We start from the raw sequence: 17,624 nt of genomic DNA, 5'->3' as shown, positions 1-17,624 counted from the left end.
GGACAGAAAAGGAAGGACGATATGAAAAAGAAAAGGAGTCATCAGCATGTTAGAATGTTATGAAACTAGGAGACAAATGAGAAGAGAAATGCATTTCCTTAGTACTATGATTTTAACATTTTATTTATCTCCTACTGAAATGACTCCTTTGAGAAACTGATGCCAGACCAGATAGAGCCATATTGGTGAGCATGGGAAAGAAAGAGAAATAAACTGGAGGGTAATTGTGGTGATGGAATGTTTAATAGATTAGACTTAGAAGCTTACTGGGGGTGGTGGCAAACCCTAAGGTCAGAGTGTTTATTTGCATTTATATACGAAGAAGTTTTTGCCCTGAGTTAATTTTGAGTAATTCAAGTTCAACTTTTTGATGCAAGCATCAAAACACAAGACTTGAGACAGATTCACATCTCTGTATGTGAAACATCTATAGATATTAAATGTCTTTAGTTTATATGCACACTTCTCTCACTCTAATAAAAGAAGAAAATGGGGTTTTGGAGAGAGTTTTTGGAATAAGAGTCTAGAAAAAACTAGGGAGGTAGAGGAGAACAGCCCCCTAGAAGGAGGTTCAGTATCACTATAAGTTATTGTTCACAAACAAGCTCTCAATAAACATTTGTAAACTGGTTAACATTACAGATAAGAATGAGTATTATGGCGTCATTGTTTTGTATTTTTCTTTTTTTCTGTTAGAAGTCCTTCTTTTCATAATAGGACCTTTGTAAATAATATTTTATCACTCTAAATTATCACTCTAATTAAGTTTTTCCCAAATCCTCCAGCATTGATCCTATAATGGCTGGGGTTGTGTGGTAAAGAAAAGGAAAAATAAATAACCCTATCTAATAGTTAAACAAACTCAATAATCTCAACATTTATGACAACATACGAGTATAATATATATTGGTTGAATTTGATTAAAAGAAAATACTGCATGGAGCAGAATCCCAAACACTGCTCAGACGTTGGTCCTTCTGAGGTCAGAAAGGCAGAGGGAAACGGACAACTGGATGTCAAATTGAAGTTGACGCTAGAATGTCCTGGCAGGTCTGTGCCAGTGCCAGGTGGGTTGCTGATTGATGCATATGCTGACTGTATCACCACCTGGGGGCATGAATCATTGCTGGTGTCTCACATCATCCTCACCATCTGTCACCGTAAATTTAGCAGCATGGCTGGCACCTGAACAAGGGCGTGGGGCAGACAGAGGCAGGATCACACTGGCATATTCACAGACTTTACTCTGGCTCTACTATTGCCACAGTTTGAAAATTGAAGGTCTAGGAGAATTCTCTGCTTTCAGTACAGTTAGAATACTCGATAGTAGGTTTGAAGATGATCAGAATGCTAATAAGAGCGGGGGAGGAGAAAGGAAGGCAAGCAAGTCAGCAGCACTAAGGTCTGACCAAAAACAACAATAACAACAACAACAAAAAAAACCCTTCATTGTGCCTAAGGACATCATATTTTCCATTTACCCCTTACTAGCCATATTATAGACTATATGCCTTTAGTAATCAAGTATAAATGGAGATCAAATGGACAAATCTCCAGATTACTTTCATATCTCTTAGAGATATCATTAGGGAATGGCACACTAGGTTCCTATGATTTGCAGGACAACAGGCACAGTGACAGAAAGCAAGTGGTGGCAGGAAAATAAAAGTAGCTTGGCCACATCATGCAAAATGTTTGGGAGGCTTCATTTCTCCATACTCATGTCTTCAAGGCAAACATGGAGCTACAAATGTGTTGTAGGCTACTTGAGATTTGTCTTGGTATATTTTACTTTTATAAAGGCATTTTCTATTGTTGGGGAGGAGAAGAAAACAAGAGGGACAAAAATAAAAAAAATATCGAGATGTAGGAGTAGGATCTTCTCTCCAGCACATGGTGGTTAGTCCCAGCTGCTGGCTCAACACTATAGCTTCTCATCTGAGCAATTCTGTCAGAAGGGAACCCCATCTTTTGGATCCTATCCCTATAAGAAGAAATTTCTCAGGGCTAATCTGAAAATGAAACCAATGTGGCTCAGTCACAGGGCTGTTATCTAGAGATGGTCTCCAGCCTTCTTATGCCAAATTTATAATTATTCTTTCTAGTGAGCATTTATTCCCTTAGATGGATTATTGGTCTACACCTTTGGGTGTTTCGGTCCTGCATACAAACTTGGAATAATGGGCTCAACTCTTAAATACCAATGTACTTCAGTATCAGCAAAGTAGCTTATACTGCCTGTACGGCTAACGTGACATAAACAGCCATGCAGTTATATGGTAGTGTTCATTAGTGTGGACAGCTCTGTACTCAGCTGGCTGAGAAATGTAAAATGGCTATAGGAATTTTGAGCCTATTTCTCCAAGCTGAAGTGATAAGTGAGCAGGTAGAAAATTCCATCTCTTCTTAGACACAGTGCTACAGAGAAGGACCTAGCAAAGTGGTAGAAGACTGAGATTAAACCTCAAGGAAGCTCTGAGTTAACATCAGCAGCCTTAGTGCCATTCAAAATGAACATTTGGCAGAAGCTGAATCATGGACCAAACATGCCTGTGGTTTCAGCTAGACATGTGCCATCCCATTATTTTCTATAGCACCATCCAGAAGCTGAGAAGTCATGGTGTAGCATGCAGAAGGTGCTTCCCCTCCCCATGCAACAGTTAGTTTAAACCTTAACTCTACAGCATGCAAACTTGAACTCCGGACAAGTTTGTTAATTATCTAGGGCCTCCAATTCCTTATCTGTTGAATGCACAACATAATACCAATATTCTGAGAACTGTGATGAAGATTAAACTTAAAAGGAAAATTCAAGTAAAGTGTGATATTGAGCAGACAAGAGGTGATCAATAAGATTTCTTTGAAGGTCGTTGAAATTATTATTGGGATGATGTTTAAACAGATCATCCATAGCTATCCAAATAAAGTAATGCTAATGACATATAGCTTAATGTGCCTACACATACAATGCTTCTAGTTACACTCACAGCGTGTTGCCCTTCAAACTTAAAGGCATTAAGGTAATAGATATTACACAGATAGAAAAACACTCAACTTTACTACATCATTCCCTTTCATTTTCAGTCAGGGAATAATGCATTGCCTGAAAAAAAAATAGAAAATTTTAATGCAAAATTGTATGGCAGATTTTTAAATGCACCTATAGTAACTCTTTAGTATAGTGTGTAAATGTGAAATTAAGTTCAAATGAGAATTCTGCATTTCCTTTGTTCTTCAGGATACCTCCATCAATATACTAGAAAAGCTACTTCATCCTGTGGCAGCTGCCTCAGGACTCTCTGGGACTCACAATGTTGTAAGCTAGACCTTTACATGTATTCTTCTGTAAAATTCTCTCATTTGTTTACATTAAAGAAAAGAGTAGACTATGATTTTTTTTCTTCATTAACAAAAAATTATTATTTGGTATTAGATTTTCCCAAATGGCTATTGTTACTGAGTGTTAATATATGTACTGTTTAGGAAAACAAAACCTTCAAAAGAGAACAGTCATGGTAATGTAGAAAAATAAAGCTATTAAAGGACGAGTTGTGCAGACCCAAGACAATACTAGAGCAGAGATCAATTCTGAATTGTTGGCCTTGTCAAGATGAACATTTTAATAACCTAAATGCCACTAATTTCTTTTTAATGAATTTGACATTAAGATTATATGTTATAGTCAAGGAGACTGCCATCATGTTTTCCTCAACATTAAGCAGTGTTATTTTTTGAAACCCTGAAAATATCCTCACTAAAAGAGGCTGTTAGCATGTAAGGAACCCATCACTAAGACAAATGCTCTGTGGCCTTCTCGCCCTCTGTTCCAAATAGTAGCAACAATTAACCATAATCACTTTCACATTAGCTTTGATGCGAATTATTTTCTCATTAGGTGAAAAAAGAAAATCAAAGCACGATCTTTTGTGCACGAAGAGTAAAAAAATAGAATATGTATCTTGTTTGCTTTAGAAACTCTGGATAGACATGCACACAAATGCATACATCCAAACAACTGGGTGGATGGGGAGAGAGGCTATGGGGCACAGATATTTTAAAATTTTGTTAGACTTTGGAAACATGCAAAGTACAGTTGAAATTTTTAAAATATATCTTCATGAGGTTTTTTTGCATGGATATTCATTTTCTCTTACATTTCTTGAATATGATTCTGTTTTCTATAAACTGGAAACCATTGATTCCGTACAAAGAATGATATATGAAATTATGGAAGCTATTTTTCTACGCATTTTTTAGACTTGTAAAATTAATTTTACATTCATAATTTTCCCAATTAGTGTTATAGCTTTGTGATATCTCCCAATTCATATGAAGAGCAGTTTCAGAATTGATCAGCGGTCACCTGATTCCCAAGCCTGATCCAAGATTGAGAGAGAATTCTTCTTTCAGATTCTAGATTACTGAATAAAGAAATTACTTATGTTGATCACTTACAAAGTCTTCAAAACATAATAATACAAACAACATGCCCACAGTTTCCTGTTAATTCTTTAGCCTGTGCATCAAGAATGTTTTGGTGAATATGACCATTAAAAGATACATTACACATGACTAAAAGGAAACCACAAAAACTTTTTCAGTGTTTTTGAAAAAGAATACTGTTATACCTGTGTTTTATTATAAATAAACAGGTTCTGTCATATTTTATCTTCTTGCCAGCAAATGAAGGACATTGTTTCATAAAGCTTCTAAAATGTACATGAATATTTAATTAAATCATATTTCCTTGAGAAAATAAAGTTCATTCGCATTTATAGCAGACAGTTGTGAGGAGTTCATAATTGTCATAAGACCAGGGTAGCCAGTACCGGTTGCTTGTGGAACAAAACTCCTCAATTTTAAAACTTTTTTTAAAAAATAAACATACAATCATAGGTGTTCATTTACTTTAAAAATTCTAAAGATGAAGAAAATTATTGTCTATATATTTAAGTCCTTGTATAAATTACAAAACTCAAGTTTATGTTACAGAGTCCCTTCCCCATAGGAAGCATAAAGCACTTTTGTGGTACCTTTCACCAGTAAGTATCACATTGAAGTTGACAAACAAAATAAAAGTCAATATTGCATCTTTAAGCCCTAAGACAATATTCTTCTAAGCTGTCTCTTATGATGAATGAGCTTCAAAAGTCATTTGATTGCCATGATTTAACTCAATTTCAAATAAAAATATAGAAAAGTAATACACATATTGACTTCAGTAGAACTCTGAAATATCAGTGAACTGCAGACTCTTCTTGCTTGAGGTCCACAAACACTCATTGGAAGACAACCAAGAGTAGTTTCAGACCCTGGTAACAAAATAAAATTATAATAATAACAATAATAATAATAACAATAATAAAATAAAAATAACAACAACCAACAATGAGGTAAACTCCCCTTAAAAAAGGCAATATGTGTTGCCTGGACTGTCAGGAGAGAGTTCGATTATACCTGACACCCAAATGTTTTTCTAACCACAGTTCAGCCAGTTGCATCGTTGAAGCAAAAGTACTTGCCTTGGATCCTAAGCACATCTTATACTGCTTAGGGTCCAAGTTAGGATCACAATGAACTGGATGGAAAATGTGCACCACTCCCACTTCTTGACTTCTGAAGGGCCGTAAGCCAGATAGAATAACTTTGTTGTAGAGATCTACATCTTCCAGTCCCCAGCCTTGTATTGAGGTATCAAATCCACCTGCACCCAGAAGATCACTTTTGTAAATACAGGTGATTCCGTAGCCATAGTCTCTCCAAAATCCAGTCTTCTTTGAGAATACGAAATCATCATCAGTGGGAGGATTTCCCCTGTGGGTCACCTTTGGGTCATACTGGCTAAAGATGATGGGGTAGTACACCTGTTGTCCCTGAATTGTATTATCTCTGCATCTTTGGAGAAAGTCTCCTCTGAAGATCAAGTCAACATCACAAAATAGCAGCAAAGTGTCATTGTTGAATTGGGAAGAAGCCATTTCAAGACCAAGACCTCTGGAAAACTCTCCCTTCATAGGAAGCAGGGTCATTTCTGCTTGAGGGTACTTGCTCTGATATTCTTGTATCAGTTCAATATGGTTGTTGGAATCCTGGCCAGAATCCCGACTGAAAAGGATGATGACCAGCTTTACATTCTGCTTTGGGATCAGACACGTACTTTCAAAGTTCTGCATGAATCTCGAGAAAATATCAAACCTTCCAATGAGGGGAACGAGAATGTGTATTTTCTTCTCATTATGCCCTCCCATTTCTTTGGCCCCTTGAAGAGAAGACAGTATCTTTAAAGAATTAGATATAAAGGAGAAGGACTGAGTGTCACTGTTAATACTGTCCACAAGACTGCTGACATCTAGCTCCTCCGTTTCTCTGAAGAAAGGCTTACTGAACAACTGCTGAAGATAGGCGTGACGCCTCACGGGGACAGTCAGCTTCCTTCCTTTGTGCCTTTTGTATAAGAGGAGTAAATCCAAAATATACTCCACCCCATGCATGGGATCAACCCTGCGGTAGCCGTACTGAATTTCCTTGAAGTCAATGAGCCGCCCCCTACTTTTGGCATTCTCGTTGATCATCTCCATCACCTGTAGGACAGTGTCATCTAATGCTGTTCTTAAGATGCTACTAATACTCTGTCGAGGAGGCTGGTTCTCAGCAGCTGAGTAAAGCAGCTTCCCGGTCAGGAACTCCCATTCTATCACTTCATTCCTTTCCCGAGGCTGGAAGTGGTTGAAAGAAGGCATCACGCCCAGCTGCTGGTCCTCTTTGCTCACTTCACTGTTACTGAGCTTGCTCATCAGAGCACTCTCCCTGTGGAGCTGGATGGTGCGGTAACGAAGTTCAGATATTTTGCGGCTGAGCATGTAGTTATGCAGCCTGTACTGGTATGCAGGCCTTTTGTTGGGATGAAGGGTTATAGCTGCATGGATTTTGCTGTTGTGAAGGTCTTGGATATAACCTTTTCGATTGTGTTCATAGTTTTCGTGGAACAGTTGTTGCATCTGAAAAGTAATAGGAAAGAAGAATGTTAGACTGTTTTAATAAGAAAACTGCCATTAAACATAAACATTAAAATATCTAATAAAATGTATTTATATGACATTTCATAAAAGGGGGTTTGTAAATTTCATGTTTAAAATAAATTAAAAGTTTTATTTTTTAATTGACAAAGTTGCATTTATTTATCATGTACAATATGATGAATTTTTTTTTAATTTTAAAATGTTGGGGGGGTTATAGATGGACAAAATATCTTTATTTGTCTGTTTGCTTGTTTATTTTTGTGTGGTGCTTAGGATAGAACCCAGTGCCTCACATATGCTAGGCAAGTGCTCTACCACTGAGCCACAACTGCAGCCCCCAATATGATGTTTTACAATATATTGGCATTGTAAGATGAGTAAATCCAGTTAATTAATTAACATATTTATTGCTGCACATAGTCATTGTTCTTGCAGTAAGGATACTTCTACTTTCTCTGCATTTTTTATGAATACAATATACTATTATTAACTATAGTCACTAGATTGTACAACAGAGTTATTGAATTTATTTCTAAGTGAAATTATTTGTTCTTTGGCCAGATCTCCTTAACCCTCCCACAACTACCCCAGCCCCTAGTAACCACCATTTTACTACCTACTTCTATGGGATCAACGTTTTTCATTTTCACATAAGTAACATCATAAGGGTTAAATTCATAGGATAATATATAACAAACTAAACCCAGCTATATATTTTGAAATAAGGAATCTCTGCTTCCCTATTCATTTTAAAGCCAACCGAAGTACAAAAGAAGAAAAGAACTGAATACTTCCACATAACAGAGCACTGAGAAGGAAAGAGGCGTAATGAGTATCATATGAATTTTGCAAAATAAAGGGTTCACTGTGAAAAATAAAACTGATGACTTATTGCTTGGAATGGCAACAATAGGCTGCTTTCCAATAAGACCCAAATTTCATTTAGCATTCTGATATACCATCTTTACAGAGTAACTTACTGATAATGTAGAACAGAAACTATACCAATTAACACTATTTATCTAAACTAGTATATCCTGATGAGACATGCTTGACACCCTTATGTCAGAAAGGCTTTCTATTTGTCCAGACCAAATTTACTATCTTAAATACAAAAGTGAAAAAAAAACTACATATATAAAAGATCAGTACTCAAACTGCCAGCTGACTTTTCCTCCTCCACCAGGTAATCAAGAAATCTCCTTTAATGGAGATTTCTTAACCCTTTAACCCTAACCCCATTCAAGTCAAATACCAAGAGGAAGAGGAAGGGAAGGAGGAGGAGAAGGAGGAGGAACAAAAGGAAGAAGAAGAGGAGAAATTTATGTCTGCAAATAAATTGATGAATAAACAAAAAATACTACAAACTTAAGAATACACATCATCAGCAGGTAAAAATTATAGACCAATAACATAATTAAAAATAAAGTAAATTAATGAAAATAGAGTGTTGTAGAGTGCTGCCTAGGAGGACCCAAGGCAGCAAATTAATGACTCATGGTGTTATGTTTAAAATGGAGTTCAAGTTTACCAAAAAATTAATTAATAAAAATATAACCTCTCAAAAAACAAAAAAATCAAATAATAGAAAATGACTTTAAGAAAATAAAAGTATGCTGTTAAAGCTAAGGAGAGAAATGGAGGAAAAATAAAATTATTGAAGTCATAGTATAAGAAGTATAAAAATAATTGTAGAAAAGAGAAAACATAAGAAAATTTAGGAAAGTAACAGAAATATAAAATAGAAATTAAAAGTTTGGGTGCCTGTGTGTATCCACATGCATATACCTGTATTTAGTACATATGGATAATTAAGAAAATGAAAAATTTGGTGTGTAAAATGAGACACATTTTCCTTAAAACTAAGAAAGGTGTACATCTTGTGCAACCAGGGCAAGAGGGGCATAAAAGCAAAATAAACAAAACTCTATTTGGCTGTAAATAGGAAAATAGTGACTCTTGCCACAACACTCCATAGCGATACTCAATGGTAAAAAACTGTACAGTGACACCTATGGAGACTCCAAGGCAACAAATTAATGATTCACAATCCTATGTTCAATTAAACTAGACTTCAATTTCATGCCAGGAAAGCTAGAATTCAAGTTGTATTGAAAAGCAAACGAAGAAACCAAGAACAACAATAAAAACAGCTCCCAAAGTAAGAATTTGTGACAGACAAATTTGTGTTGATAAATTCTCAGACACTTCTCCTACTGAAAGTCTGGGTCTGTGTCCACTTTCCTTAAATTTATGTGCCTCTGTGACTGCTTTAACAAATAGAAATGAGACTGTGCCCATTTCAGGATTAGTAGCTTCTGTTTCTTATCATTTTTAACTCTCATTCTCATTCTGCAGAAGCCAGATGCTAAGTAAAGTCTGAGTTAGTTTCCATGTTGTACTGGCTAGGGCTTTCAGAAAAAATGTGGTGATGTGGCTGTATCACTATAGTCTGCTGATTTCAGTTCTTTTGGATAAATACTAAGGATTGTGATAGCTGGGTCATAAGATGGTTTCATTCTGATAGTGATACATGACTACTAATGTTTATAGCAGCACAATCCACAATTACCAAGTTGTGAAAGCAGCCTAGATACTCATCAAAAGACAAATTGGTATGGAAAATGTGGAATATATACACATGGAGTTCTACACAGCAATAAAGAAGAGTAAAATTATGTAATTTGCTGGTAAAATGGGTGGACCTATAGAACATCATGCTAAATGCAATAGCCAGATTCAGAAAGTCAAGGGTCAATGGTTGTCTTATGTATGGAAGCAGTAGAGAACAACATTTAAAAAGAGAGATCTTCAGAAAATAAGAGGGAGATTTGTAGAGATGGGGGACCAAGGAGAAAGGAGGAGGGACAGGAAGGGGAAAGAACTGGGGAATGAAGTTGACCAAATATTAAACTAGGTGCATATGTCACCGTGTGTTCCAATTTCCTATATAACTATAATGCATCAATCAATCAATAAATTAATTAATTAAAAGTAGACCAGTATAGTAGAGAAAGGGGATGAAGAAGAGAGAGAAGTGGAGGGAAGGGAAGTACTGTGGATTGAAATGGAGAAAACTATGTTATATGCATTTAGAACGTTACTATTATGTAAAACTATCATGCATTAGGAATTTAAATAAAGTGATGATGGCAAAATCCTTGTACAAATCCCAGAGACAAGGAAGAAGTTGTCAATATTTCTCTTTAACACATTAAAGAATTCCTTTCTATTTGTAGTTTGCTAAGAGAATTTTTTTTTTTTTTGGTCGTGCTGGAGATTAAATTCAGGGCTTTGTGCTTGCCAGGTAAGAACTCCACCATTGAGCTACAACTCCAGTCTTTACTGTTTTATTTTCTAGTATTATAGTACTATCATTGTATTTCTTAAATAAAACCAACTTAATTTGGTATATTGCAATTTTTATATATGACTGGGAAATATTCATTAGAATTTATTGTGATACTAATCCTCTCCAATTTGATTTACAGATTCAATACAATTCCAATGCAAAAGTCTGTGTTGTTTTAAGTTGATTTTGTTGATATTGAAAAGTTGATTCTAAAACATATATAGAAATAAAATTGGCCAAGATTATTAAAGAAATCTTAAAGAAGGTACACTATTGATATAAAGTTACAGAAATTCAGACAGTATGATATTGGTACAAGGATAAACAAGCAGAACAATGCAACAAAATACACAGTTCATAAACAGACATACATTTGATTTTACTTATTACAAATATCACAGTGAAAAGTGAAGAAAATATAGTATTTTAAGTAATACCCTCTAGGTCATATGGAGATATATATATATATATATATATATATATATATATATATATATATAGTTTTTACATTTATATATGTAAAAACTCAACCTGTACATCCCACAATGGATGGATTTGTTTATACAAATCCTTGCTGAGGATTGCTTTGGGTATTCTGGGCCTCTTATCTTTCCAAATTAATGTCATGACTGCTTTTTCTATTTCTATGAAGAATGTCATTGAAATATTAATAGGAATTCCATTAAACCTGTATTGTACTTTTGGTAGTATAGCCATTTTGACAATATCAATTCTGCCTATCCAAGAGCATGAGTGATCTTTCCATCTTCTAAGAATTTTTTCAATTTATTTCTTTAGTGTTATATAATTTTTATTGTAGAGGACTTTCACCTGTTTTGTAAGATTGATTGTGAATTATAGTTTTTTTTTTTAAGCTATCGTGAATGGGATAGTTTTCCTAATTTCTCTTTAAGTTGATTCATCATTGGTATAATAGGAACACAATTGATTCTTGGGTGTTAATTTTATATCCTGCTAATTTGCTAATTTATTTATGAATTCTAGAAGCTTTCTGATAGAGTTATTTGGGTCTTCTAAATATAGAAATTGTGTCATCAGCGAATAGGGATAGTTTGAGCTTTTCTTCTCCTATCAGATCCCTTTAATTTCCTTCCTTTCTCTGATTGCCCTGGCTAGAGTTTCAAGAACTATGTTACATAGAAGTGGTGAAAGAGGGTATTCCTGTCTTGTTCAATTTTTTCTCCATTTAGAATGATATTGGAGTTGGGTTTAGCATATATAGCCTTTTCAATGATGAGGTATGTTTCTACTATTCCTAGTTTTTCTAATGTTTTGAGTGTAAATAGATGCTGAATTTTTTCAAATGCTTTTTCTGCATCTTTGACATGATCATGAGTTTCTTTTCTTTAAGAGTACCGATGTGAAACTCCATATCATATACAACAAGGATAATGGGATCCTAATTATAGTTAGTTATACTCCATATATTGATAATCTGTCAAAAATATAATCTAGTATCATGTATAACTGAAAAGAACAAATTTAAAAAAGAATATTCTTCAATAGAGTCAAGTTTATTAAGTTTCTCATTTACAGATTCTGCTTCTGGCTTTGTACACTCACTGTGAAAGACAAAGCTGTATAGAATGATCGCTGTGTGGTCTAATAGAATTGCAAAGTTTTGCATTTTACTTCAGATTTATGATCCATTTGAGTTCTTTTTTAAAAGTGGTTTGTGTCTAATTCATTTCTTTGCACATGAATGTCAAGGTATTCATACATTCATTTAAAAGACTATATTTTCTCCACTGAAATTCTTTGTATCTCCTGTGAATGAAGTTATGTTTCAGCTCATTGCTAGGTTTTCAGTTTTGTTCCACTGACCTGTTTGTATACTCTTTGACAAATAGCTCACTCTGTTGATTACTATACTTTATAGTAAATCTTAAAATTAAAAAAAGTGTGAAAGGTTAAAAGAAGTTTCCAAAAGTTAACACATGAAAATACCTATATGATTTTAGAGTAGGTAAAGATTTCTTAAATAGGATTCAAGGTACTAACAATCAAAAGAGATTGATAGATAGATAGCACTAGGTTAAAATTAAGAAGTCTTTTCCTTAAGAACACCACAAAAAATTGATAAAAGGTCAACTATAGAGATGGAGTTTTAATAGATTGTATAAAAATGCTAATATTCAGAACATCTAATGAAGTTGTATAAATCAGTAAGAGAAAAAGACAAACCCAGCTGAAAATAAAGTAAAAACATTAAAAGGGAGTTTATGAATATCCCATAAACATATAAAAACATTCTTTAATTCATCATCAGGGTAATGCAATTTAAAATCATGATGTGATAACATTATGAACCCATTAAGGATGGCTAAAATTAAATAGATTAATAATACCATGCATTGTCAAGGTTGTAGAAGATTTGAAAACCTGATAAGTTGCTGGAAGAATAAAACTTAGTCCAAACACTTGGAAAAGCCAAATTAACCAAAGTGGATATACACATTCCCTTTGACCCTGTACTCTCAGATATGTCAAACACACACACACACACACACACACACACACACACACACCCCTAAAAACAAAATTTACAGAGCTACATTATTCATAATGACTCCAAACTGAAAACAATCCAAAGGTACAATTAACAAAAACAGATAATTAAATATAATATATTCATATACATTCATATAATGGAAAATAACATATCAATTGAAATACATGAAATAATACTTCCAAAAACATGGATAAATCTCAAAAAAAAAATGTAAAAAGGGTTTGGGTGCATAGCTCAGTGGGCAGGATCCTGGGCTCACTCAGTCCCCAGCAACACACATATACACACTACATGCAAATTAAAAGGAGTCAGTAATAAAAGAAAACTTTTTTGCAGAATTCTTTTTAAATGAAATTCAGAAACAATTAAAGCTAACCTATGCTGTTAGCTATTAGAATAGTGATAAAAAATCAAGCAGTGAGTAGGTTCTAGAGTGCTGAGTAGTGTTTTATTACATGATTACATGTGTGAATTTGATCTCTGAACATTCATTGATCTGTGACTTAGTGTGTGCTTGTTTATTCTCTTTTAATTAATAAAAGACACTTTAAAGGCATTCACATGCTTGTATGTATGATTTTCTGAAATATTCATGTACAAAATTGTGTGTGGATATGTGGATGAAGAGAGAGAGGGGGGGAGAGAGGGGGAGAGATGGGGAGAGAGGGGAGAGAGAGAGAGAGAGAGAGAGAGAGAGAGAGAGAGAGAGAGAGAGAGAGAGAGAGAGAGAAAATAAAAGAAGTTTTCCTAAAAAAGGTGACCTAGAAGGGTGTGGACTAATAACTTGGCAGATCCTTTCCCTCCAGTATTTTATCCAGTTCTTTTTCTAAACTCAGACAAATTTTTACATCAATATCATTTGACTTTGAAGAATATAACAGTGGATATTTTGAGAAGGATTTTGGACTTGATTCAAGATGAAGTAGTTTGGTTAGATCCAATATATTTTTTTTCTGAAAACACATGCTAATTTGTATGTGACACTCTTTGGTCAATGCTAAATAAAATTAAATCCACAATCCATAATCTGCAGTGGGGTGCTATACATCCATTTATGCAGTATTATTATTTGCCCCTGAAATTGCTTTGGTATTTTACTTTCAGTAATTTTTTTATGGATTTTTTTTCTTTATATGAAAAAAGACAAAACAATTTCTGATCAAATATAGACCACTAATTATAACATCTCTAAAAGGTATAAACAATCTGAAACTATTCTTTCTTATGGTGTGTTTTATATGCCTAAGATGAGAGAATATGGTAATTTGAGAAACATTGCTCAGAGGTGACCTGCTAAATTTAGTGATAAATTCACTACTTTATCCAACTCCTTTAGTGATATCAAAGAGAGTAAAGCTGTATGATTTGATAAAGGTGACACTTTACTATAGAAAAAATAATATCTTAACATTGAAATGTGTAATTAACATATCACTTTGACCCAAATTGTCTATAAAGTGCTATTATTTAAATGAATTTATTTGAAGAAATATAATAAGTAGTGACAGTGATGGGGAGAACCCTTAAAGGCAGCACATTTATACACACTCCAGGCAACAGAGTAATGATGAGAGACTCTTGAATTTATGTTACACTTTCCATTGAGAAGCACAGAACTCATCCACATATTCTAGTTTACGTAGTTTATGGAAAGGGAGGAGCACTCTGAACAGGAGAGACAGGTGAAGGTCTGAGAGCTAGGCTATGATTGAATCAGCAGGTCTGAATTTGAATACTGGCTCCATCATTTCTAAGCCATTTCTTAGCCAGTCTGTTTAAATCTGTCTCCTTTTCTATAAAATAGGAAAATGTCAACTACCTCAATGGTTATTCAAATGTCATTAAATAAGATAAAATAACATAAGGTGCTTAATTTTGTATCCCTCACAAAGAAAACATACAGTAAACGATAGATATGTATAAATAATGTTTCAGGAGTATGACAGCCTTTTCCTGAGATTTCAGCTAGGATTCATTGAAGAATGAGAGTTGCACCCTTAAGTGTCCTTTTTTCACATTTCTGTATTTCTGGGGATGCTTGGGAACAATTATAAATTTGGTCACATGCTCTCAGTGCCTCCATGCCATTAACACAGGGTTGTGTAATTTAATCAAGAGTCTACTGGTAATGAGATTACTAAAACCAGAATTCTTGTGATTGTCAGTTTTGCAACTTATCACAATATATGCTTTTTAAGTGTAAAATTTACTTTTAACATTACACTGGCTGGTCTGAAATAATTCAGAACCTCTAATTTAAGTTGGTTTCCTCTCCTTTAAAGAATTATCAGTTGATTTCATGGCTCTTCTTAAGCCTTATGCTAAAAAATGAAAATCACTTCACAATCACAAAATTATGGCAGCAATTAACACCAATGTGTTCTGGCTGACCCTGGAGCTTTGTGTGCCATTCATAATCTCACCCTCTGAGAATAATATGTATTTAAGATACTACAGAAAAATCTATTATAAAAAAAGCAGAGGGATAATAGCTACCAAGAAATAGTTAGATATTAAATTAATATTGTTACTCTTTTACCATTAAACTTCCTTTATTGCCTTGGATTTATTAATAATGAAAATATGGCATGGGTAATTAATGGAGTGGTTTTAGCTACATAAATTAGAAGTTTTGAAATCTTTTTAAAATACAGTGAAGATTTGGTTTGCAAACAGGCATAATGCAACTTCTGGAGTAATATAACATTTGTAATATTAAATTGTGAGAATGGTTGCATAATTGTATAAATTTATTAGATTCCATTAAACTGTATACTTGCAAATGGAGAACTTATGGAATATAAATGATACTGTGATAAATTTATTTAAAAACAATAGAGAGTGTCCAAAATAAAATATAGCCAAACCCAGCTTTAAAAATGCAGATTGGAATCATATTAGTCACCAAAATAGTGTAGGATTTCCAAAATATGTCGAGGTTGAGCAGGATCATTCTGCTCAGTCTGGAAGCAAGTGGGAACAAAAGGCCAAGCAGAGCAATGTCAGTGGCAAAAGATTTCACAGACAGTAGATTTCAGAAAGTACTAGGAAATACACAGTCAGAAAATGTGGAACACAAAACCTGCACTAGGTTTATCACTATGGGTGCAGGAGCTCAGATGAGCCAGGCTGCTTCAATCAGTCCCTGATGGCAATGTTTGTTTCAGAGAGGCAGAGGGACAGAAAGAATTAAGTACTTACACCATTTTTTTTTTCATGAGGCAGGTTTAATCTGCGGCAGCAAAGAAAATCAATGCCTTTTCTTTTTGGAAATCAGCAAGCCTAGAACCATAACAAACACCCCCCCGCCAAAATAAATCTATGGTGAATGCTTGTCCAGGAAAAATTATTTTTCACTGAGATGAGTCATTTTTCTAAAAAAGAAAAATAGTATAGCAGATGCAAAGTCTCAATAAGAAAAAAAGATTAGATGAAAAACTATCACCTCCCGCCAAAAATGAAAAACAAAACAGAAAAAGAAGGCATGGAACCAAGAAACTCTTTTTAATTGAAGCAACTGTTTTTAACAAACATAAAAAAAGTTCCTCTGTCTGTATATCAGCGACAAATCCTCTGAAATGGAAATGAGGACAACCACTCCATTCACAATATCCTCAAAAATAATAAAATACTTGGGAATCAACCTAACAAAAGAGGTAAAAGACTTATACAATGAAAACTACAGAACCCTAAAGAGAGAAATTGAAGAAGATCTTAGAAGATGGAAAAATATACCCTGTTCATGGATAGGCAGAACTAACATCATCAAAATGGCAATATTACCAAAAGTTCTCTATAGGTTTAATGCAATGCCAATCAAAATCCCAATGGCATTTCTTGTAGAAATAGAGAAAGCAATCATGCAATTCATATGGAAAAATAAAAGACCCAGAATAGCAAAAACAATGCTAAGCAGGAAGTGTGAATCAGGTGGTATTAGCGATACCAGACTTCAAACTATACTACAGAGCAATAGTAACAAAAACAGCATGGTATTGGTACCAAAACAGGCAGGTGGACCAATGGTACAGAATAGAGGACACAGAAACCAACCCACAAAACTACAACTTTCTTATATTTGATAAAGGGGCTAAAAGCATGCAATGGAGGAAGGATAGCATCTTCAACAAATGGTGCTGGGAAAACTGGAAATCCATATGCAACAAAATGAAACTGAATCCCTTTCTCTCGCCATGCACAAAAGTTAACTCAAAATGGATCAAGGAGCTTGATATCAAATCAGAGACAAGGCATCTGAGAGAAGAAAAAGTTGGCTACGACCTACATACTGTGGGGTCGGGCTCCAAATTCCTCAATAGGATACTCATAGCACAAGAGTTAATAACAAGAATCAACAAATGGGACTTGCTCAAACTAAAAAGTTTTTTCTCAACAAAAGAAACAATAAGAGAGGTAAATAGGGAGCCTACATCATGGGAACAAATCTTTACTCCTCACACTTCAGATAGAGCCCTAATATCCAGAGTATATAAAGAACTCAAAAAATTAGACAATAAGATAACAAATAACCCAATCAACAAATGGGCCAAGGACCTAAACAGACACTTCTCAGAGGAGGACATACAATCAATCAACAATACATGAAAAAATGCTCACCATCTCTAGCAGTCAGAGAAATGCAAATCAAAACCACCCTAAGATACCATCTCACTCCAGTAAGATTGGCAGCCATTATGAAGTCAAACAACAACAAGTGCTG

General features: G+C 34.5%; 1 protein-coding gene across 1 annotated transcript in view; it reads right to left on the bottom strand.

Moving 5' to 3' along the window:
- Positions 1-4,687: 4,687 nt before the first annotated feature.
- The window catches only part of CHSY3 (chondroitin sulfate synthase 3), a 271,180-nt gene continuing 258,243 nt past the window's right edge, over positions 4,688-17,624 (bottom strand). The window contains exon 3 of the mRNA XM_081281440.1: positions 4,688-6,998. Coding sequence (XP_081137566.1) covers positions 5,436-6,998 — 1,563 coding nt within the window. The 3' untranslated portion in view covers positions 4,688-5,435. The remainder of the gene's footprint in view (positions 6,999-17,624) is intronic.

This window comes from Spermophilus citellus, assembly GCF_964194105.1.
Source record: "Spermophilus citellus genome assembly, chromosome: 1".
Lineage (NCBI taxonomy): Eukaryota > Metazoa > Chordata > Mammalia > Rodentia > Sciuridae > Spermophilus > Spermophilus citellus.
Note: the sequence above shows the minus strand (reverse complement) of the source record. Positions and strands in the feature narration are given on the sequence as shown.